The sequence below is a fragment of the Otolemur garnettii genome, unplaced genomic scaffold, assembly GCF_000181295.1.
Source record: "Otolemur garnettii isolate 467f Iridium unplaced genomic scaffold, OtoGar3 scaffold00054, whole genome shotgun sequence".
Classification (NCBI taxonomy): Eukaryota; Metazoa; Chordata; class Mammalia; order Primates; family Galagidae; genus Otolemur; species Otolemur garnettii.
Genome location: NW_003852449.1, coordinates 2,895,744 through 2,903,633, shown reverse-complemented (window position 1 = coordinate 2,903,633; position 7,890 = coordinate 2,895,744). Strand labels below are relative to the sequence as shown.

At 41.2% G+C, this 7,890-nt stretch overlaps 1 protein-coding gene across 1 annotated transcript in view; it reads right to left on the bottom strand.

Moving 5' to 3' along the window:
* Positions 1-7,890, bottom strand: part of TXNDC16 (thioredoxin domain containing 16) — an 81,314-nt gene that overhangs the window by 22,764 nt on the left and 50,660 nt on the right. The window contains exons 13-14 of the mRNA XM_023514489.1: positions 4,520-4,663; positions 3,692-3,751 (exon numbers count right to left, since the gene is read on the bottom strand). Of these exons, the coding sequence (XP_023370257.1) occupies positions 3,692-3,751; positions 4,520-4,663 (204 nt within the window). The remainder of the gene's footprint in view (positions 1-3,691; positions 3,752-4,519; positions 4,664-7,890) is intronic.

The window sequence follows — 7,890 nt, the reverse complement described above, 5'->3', positions numbered from 1 at the left end:
GCCTCCCAAGTAGCTGGGACCACAGGCACCTGCCACAATGCCTGGCTATTTTTTGGTTGCAGCTGTCATTGTTGTTTGGCGGGCCCGCGCTGGATTGGAACTTGCCACCTTAGGTGTATGTGGCTGGCACCTTAGCCACTTGAGCCACAGGCGCTGAGCCCCACCTTAGGTTTTTAAATCTTTAATGACCGTCCATTTCCCTTCACTGCCACCACTCTAGTCATTTCACCTGGATGTGACTGCGACAGACTTCTAATTCACTTCCCTGAGTCTGATGTCGCCATATTAATGCTGGAGATACCTTTTCAAAACTCAAATAAAGGTCTTTTGGTACCAGCACACTCCCACCAGCTTCACTGAGTTAGGTCCTTCTCATCCTGTGTGACTACTTCAGGGAAGCCTTCTCTGACATGCTGATCAACACCAGGGGTTCAGTACAGGCTGTTACAGAACCACGTTATGCGCTCATTTGCGTGGTTACCTGATTCATGCCTTTCTCCACCAGGAGAGTTCTTGTGAGCAGAGACTCATCTGTTTACTCATTATTGATTCTGCAGCATCTAGAGCACCTTAAATAATGCGTGTGAATAAATGATGGATGTGAGCCCCTGGGGCTTCTGGGACCTCTCTTATCCAAATAATAGAATTTCTTTTTCTACTCAAGAAAACACATAGTAATACATAGTAGAATCTCAAACAGAAATTCCTACTTGTTCTATTAAAAAATAGGTAAAATTCTCTAAGATACAGAAATCACTGTGTGGAAAAAAACACGAAGTAAAAAAAGTAGCTCAGCCACCAAAGGAAAGGAGCAGATTCAAACAGGAGGAGGCATCTCTTTGCGTCAGCCGAAGGTGCAGCTGAAATGGAACCTTAACCCCATATGGGGGCTGTGAAATATGATAGTCTAATATTTGATCACCAAAAATTTTAATACTGAAAATTCCTCTGTATATTTTTAGATTCTTGATTTCTCACAGATGCAATTACTTATCACTTCAGTGTTAATGGTCTGTTTTACAATACAGTCTGTCCCATAGTAGCTACAGGGTTACTCATATGAAGTTATCAATTTAAAAATTTTATTTTCTTTCCTATAAAAGGCTTACATATTTGCTCATATTGCAATCTGAACAGTCTGATATTCTAACATGTCTGTAGTATTACATCTCACATACTCTATCAATGCAATCATTTTAAATAGCCTCCTAACTTCAAGGGAAAAAGTCAATTCTCTTAGATACACATACTACGTAAGTATAAAAATCTGATGTTTGCTGCCACCTTGTGACTGAGTAAAAAAATATTCTTCATTGTTTTGGACTAAAAGAAAAGATAGCTTTGTCCCATGAAGTTAACATGAATGACAGAGCACAGGACTAAATGCTGTAAGTATGACAATACTATCTAATTTACAAAGTTACTACAGACCCCAACAAAGACACAAAAGACTATACAGACCTGTACCATGCATGTCCACATTAGGCCACCTGAACTTCCAGAACAGTCAAGTTATCTAATATCTATCTAATCACTAAGAGGACTCTATAAAGAACAGACTGAATGAAAAGGAAAGCAAGACCTGGGCTGGTCGTGTGCTTGCATTTTCTACAGACACAAAGAACTCAGAGTCTTGATGGTGAGGGGGCACACGGTGTCTTTATTTGGTCATTAACAGAGAAGAAAGGATGGGAATCGGTTTCTGGTTTCATGTGGAAACAGTATGGGAGGTGGGGGTCTGACAGTGAACTCTGTCATTCAGGACCCTGACTGCAGACAGCACGGGGTGTGAGGGGGCTGGCAGCGAACTCTGTCATTCAGGGACCCTGACTGAGGACAGCACAGGGGTGAGGGCTGACAGTGAACTCCATCATTCAGGGACCCTGACTGAGGACAGCACAGGAGGTGGGGGGCTGACAGTGAACTCCGTCATTCAGGGACCCTGACTGAGGACAGCACAGGGGTGGGGGTCTGACAGTGAACTCCGTCATTCAGGGATCCTGACTGCAGCTACACTGTAATTTTACACCTTCTTCTCCTTTTCCTTTTTCTTCTACTTATTTGCCAATAAGGCCAGAGAACCTAAGAACAGAAACTTAAATGTGACCATAGATTGCAACTATAAAGAAGAATCTGAAAGCAAATGATAGGATTTGCCTTTTAAGAAATGATTAGGGTAGCCGAGCGTTGTGGTGGGCACCTGTAGTCTCAGCTACTAGGGAGGCTGAGGCAAGAGAATTGCCTAAACCCAAGAGCTGGAGGTTGCTGTGAGCTGTGACGCCACAGTACTCTACGGAGGGCGACCAGAGTAAGACTCTGTCTCTTAAAAAAAAAAAAGAAAGAAAAAAGAAATGATTAGGGATCACAGTACTCACAGACTTAATTATCCCTTCACTTAGTAACGAAGTGATCAAAAGTTGGAACAAATATGTTGGAAAACGAAAGGGTTCATTTAAGGTTGAGTTTTTGGAATTAATTTCTTGAGTTCATAAAATCTCCAGTGTATAAATAAATAAAACAAAATTGATAAAACTATTACATTAAGTTTATTCATTTATTCAGCAGTTATTAAAAACTAGATATTCTGTGATTAAGGCAACATGCCAAGCCCAGTAAGTTGATAAAAGACACACTACCAGACCTAAGGAACTTGCAGGGTAATGAAAGAGCTTATACACTGGAACCAAAAAACTAAATAGTTGGCACATTCCCAGCATAGCCAGGAATAAGTCTATTTAACCATAATAGCGTCTATTTACAAGATAAATAGTAGATGAAAACCACATTACAGATACAAGGTCTGATACCTTGTAACCAAGTGATTGCAAAACACTACATACACCTAACCCGTTGGTTCCTCTCACTCCAGGCCTCCCTCCCTCTCCTTGTGTCTTTGCTGGAATGATGGCTTAGACATCTTTCCTTGGATTCATGTTTGCCCACCATTAGATCAGGTGTCATAGAAGAGTTAAAATAAAAAGATGTCAGCTATTAAGGAATATTCTAGTCCATGAGGAGTAGACTGTATAGCTTCAAAAACACTGAAATCGGCTTGGCGCCTATAGCTACACCTAAGGTGGTGGGTTCGAATCCCCAGCCTGGACCCGCCAAACAACAATGACGGCTGCAACCAAAAAATAGCAGGGCGTTGTGGCGGGCGCCTGTGGTCCCAGCTACTTGGGAGGTGGAGGCAGGAGACTTGCTTGAGCCCAGGAGTTGGAGGTTGCTGTGAGCTGTGATGCCACGGCACTCTACCCAGGGGGACAGCTTGAGGCTCTGTCTCAAAAAACAAAACAAAACAAAACAAAAAAAAACACTGAAATCTCTCACCTTTCGTTAGATTGTGAAACTGGATCTTATCTGTCAAATTTTTATCTCCAGTATTTAATAGTAATTAGTACAAAACAGACACTCAACAAACGCTTGCTGAATGATTGAATTCAGCCAAAAAGGTTAGTAGATTAACTGTGGAGTACTCAACATATAGGATCTCTATTTTCTACTAAACACAGTTCCATGAAGATAAACCAAAATGGGCACTTTTGAAACTCTGGGCTCATTAACTGAACCTTGGAGACACAAACATAATAACCCAGAACTGTACGGTGTTTTCTATACATCTTTACCCTGGCGGTGTACTACAGCCACAGCTCAGAATCAGGAAAAGGAGCACACACACCCAGCACAATACCTTCCAGTTTAACTGCCACATCGACATAGGACTGCAGAAAGGCCATGGACACTGCTTGCCCTACATTAAACAGAAGAAGGCAACAGATATTACATGCATATCTCCAAAGCATCCATACATACTTACAGCAAACAGACTTATGACATTACCCAAAACTGTTACTTCTTAACAAGAAACATCCCAGCATACAGTCCTCCCTACAAGCACTAAGGGACTTCCAAGTTCAAGTGACTTTCTGCATTCATACCACAGAGAATGTAGCTGAATGGCTATTATTTGAAGATATAAGCAATACGCTATTATAAATCTGTAAGAACTGTTAACATATTAAAAACAATTAGCTTGAAACACAATTTTTTAAATTAATATAAAATCTAGTTTAAAAAGTAACCATTAATTTGTAAATCAGATATGAACATATATATCAAAAAATGTATACACATTTTAAGAAAGGAAAAAAATGTTAAAACGATAATAATATATACCAATAACAAAGATGAATACAAGTCACATTTGATTTCTGCAATTATAGGAGGTGCTCAAACGGTTATCATCAGGATCTAGACACTTCTGATTATAGCAAACAAAAATTAATACAGAGATAACATCTCTTAAGATGCGTAGACATATTTTTTGGCACCCCTGGCACACTCACGCACACGCGGCATATGTCAATTGTACGACCTGTCAGGAGTCAAGGCTTCAATGTGTGCTGTCTACTTGAGATATAGGAAAGCTCCATCATTTTACAACATGCAACACGCAGAATGACTTTTAAATGTGCTGGCATGTGCTCTGGGACGGCCCCCTCCACGGGCTCACACTCACAGCCGGCGTAGAAGAGCACCATGCTGTCAGAAGCCGTCACCGTCGTATTGAAGGTCTCTTCCGTTAGCTCCACTGTCAGCTGCAAAGGTAATTTTCTCTTCCTATCTCTGTAAACAGTTTCTGCCACCTCATCATCTTGAGTATCTAAAATGTTTGGAAAGAAATTATTTTAAATACAGATGTATAATTAGAAATCTCTAAGCTCTTCTTAATAATCAAGCATATGAAAACGTTGTTCTCTGAACACTGTTTATACTATCTTACTAGTTAAATGCATGACATTTGCAAAACTTGCAACTCATCTGGCTTCCTCTAAATGATGTGATGCTTCCTAACCCAGAAATGCTGAACTTGTGGTCAATTGCAGAATTATTAAAATTTGTTCTATAAATATAAGTAGTGCTATTTGGATTAATATATTAGTTTATAACCCAGAAAGGTGCTGCCACGCATATCTGATGGTGTTTGTTTTGCTGCTACTACATGCAGAGCACTGTGACAGGCAGGGGGAGAGCATCTGGCCACACGGAGCTGCTGCCTACCGAAAGTCGGATAAAGTGGTCACTGAGTAGATAGATACATAATAACAAACTGTGTCAGTTTATGAGGAAAGGTAATGGATCCAATAAGGGATCTAACGGGGAGACTTAGACTAGTGAATCCAAAGTCTGCCATGTAGAAAATCAAGAAAATAATTTTATAGAGAATAAGAAAGAAAAACTTGTCAAAAGCTCAGAGACATAGAATTTATGAGTTTAGCACATCTGACGTACTGAGAGAAAACACTTCGACTAAAATCAGAGAGGGTTGAAGGAATGGATGGTGTGAGGAAACGTTAGGGTAGGCAGTGGTGAGATCATTCAAGGCCATGTGAGCAAAGGATTTTAGATTTTATATTAAGCGCATCAAGTTATGGGTGGTTTCTAAATATGTGAAAACCTTTCACTAATTTAGATGGATCAATAAATTGATAGATACATCCACCCATCCACATATGCAGTAAAGACACATTTTGAATCCATAAATACTCTATTGTAAGTTTATACAGACTGAGTAATAACAAAGCCTCTAACTTGATTAAATAATTAAAACTACTTTGAAGAGTTGCCACTAGCTTAATGTTAAAAGAAAAATAAAACTCAGGTAGACAGAGAAGGGAGGCGGTGGAGGCACAGAGAGCCAAGGGCATGACTGGAAACTCAAACGCTAGGTATCTGATGCTATTAAGAATTATTAATTTTGACATGTAATACAGTAGTATTAATTGCTTGAATTTTTAAAAGAATCCTAGCGCCTGTAGCACAGTGGTTATGGCACTGGTCACATGCACCAAGGCTGGCAGGTTCAAATCTGGCCCAAGCCAGCTAAACAACAATGACAACTGCAACAAAAAAAAATAGCCGGGCATTGTGGCAGGTGCCTGTAGTCCCAGCTACTTGGGAGGCTGAGGCAAGAGAATCGCTTATGCCCAAGAGCTGGAGGTTGCTGTGAGCTGTGACACCATGGCACTCTAACTAAGGGCAACATAGTGAGACTCTGTCTCAAAATAAATAAATAAATAACACAGGAAATATTTAAGGATGAAATTATATATTTAGAATTTACTACGAAACATTAAGGGGTGGAAAGCGATCAGAGCAAGGTTAGGAAGGGGCTGGAGGTGGCTGGGGCCCCAGGGTGGATGCCAAAGGTTTGCTGTGTTATCCTGTCTACTTTATGGTGTGCTCATAATGATCTGTAACAACACATTAAAAAGAAAGCAAGAGAGAAAGGGAGGAAGACACTGAAGTAAAGCATCATTTGATGCGTTTAATGTACTTCTAATATGGTCGCACTGGGTAACAAGGCTTCAGTCGGGGACAGACTGCACGTACAAGATCACAGTGCAGCCAGAACATTCCTGCCCCACAGTGCAGCCAGAACATTCCAGCCCACATGGTAGCTGCCTGTGTGTCAGAGCACGCCACGCCACCTGTGTGTCTGCAGTGATGTGCTGCAGACAAGCCACCGCGCTGCCAGTTTAATCAAAGTCAAACAGGTGCAGTTAGGGACAGCACATAATCCGTGACAACAGTAAATGGCGATGTTACTGGTTTATGTCTTTACTGTGGTGTTATCATTTTATAGTGTACACCACTACTCATTAAAGAAAATTAACTGTACAAGGGCCTCAGGCAGTTCTGAAGGGGCATCCAGAAGGCATTACTAGTGTGGGGACGACAGCGCCACACCTGTCACCGCCCCTGAAGGCCTTTCAGCAGAGACAGAGACAAGGACGATTCTGACCCTGAGTGGGCCTAGGCTAACGTGTGTGTTGTGTTTCAGTTTTTAACAAAAATGTTACAGTATGCTAAGATTAATTTATTATTTAAAATATTTGTGATAAATTTAGACAAACCTAATCTCCGCACAGCATAAGAACTAGCGCCCAGCTCACTCCAAGAAACTGGGTGCTGGTAAGGGTTAAAGCTCTTATTTAAGTTTATAACACAGACTTCAATCATCATAATGACGCGCCTCATGAGGAGATGCAAACTGCTTCCATGGTGGAGACGCTATATAAAATAGTCACGTGTTTACTAAACGGGCAAAAAAAGTGAAAAGGCATAATCCTTAATTAGAGACACTTACAGACTAGCAGAGAAGACAGAAAAGTAAATGAGCCATTACAGATAGGATTCATGTCATGAAAGAAGCCACCAGGAACAGTAACAATAAGAAGTGAGATTTCACGTCACCATGCTTAAGTTCTAGTCTGGGCTCCACCACCTGTGTGACCCTCAGCAGGTCACGTAACTGCAGAAATGCAGACTCTCCCATCTATAAAATGAAGGTGAGGTCAGCTCCCCAAGAGGGTAACAACCAAAGCAAACGGAGTGTGAACAAATAGTCCTGCAAGCCACTGAACACTCCATAAACGTGAGCAACGAGAGTGAGACATAGAGCAGAAGTCATTCCTGAAAAGAAGGATGAAAACCTCGTTGACGTTCACCCCCTGCACCACAACACTCACACTGACTCACTGCCACAGACACGACAGTATTCACTAGAATTTCATTTCCTAACAGGAATAATAAAAATAAATGATCCTACTGTGGCTTCCAGGTAGAGTTCTAAACATGGGCTGGGCCAGAAAGGCTGAAAGAATTTTGATTTGGAGGATAAAGACACAGATACAGGAAATTCGAAGCTTGATCTGTAACAGTGAGATGTATCACCAAACGAAATATAGCATCCCTACATCTTTTCACAAATAGCCTTGATAAAATGTGATTCAAACTAAATCCCTCCAGGCTTCTTCACAGAACACGTTCTGGGAAGTCACTGACTTCTGGGCCAGGGCGGTGAGGGGCAGGCTGGGGCGGGGCGGG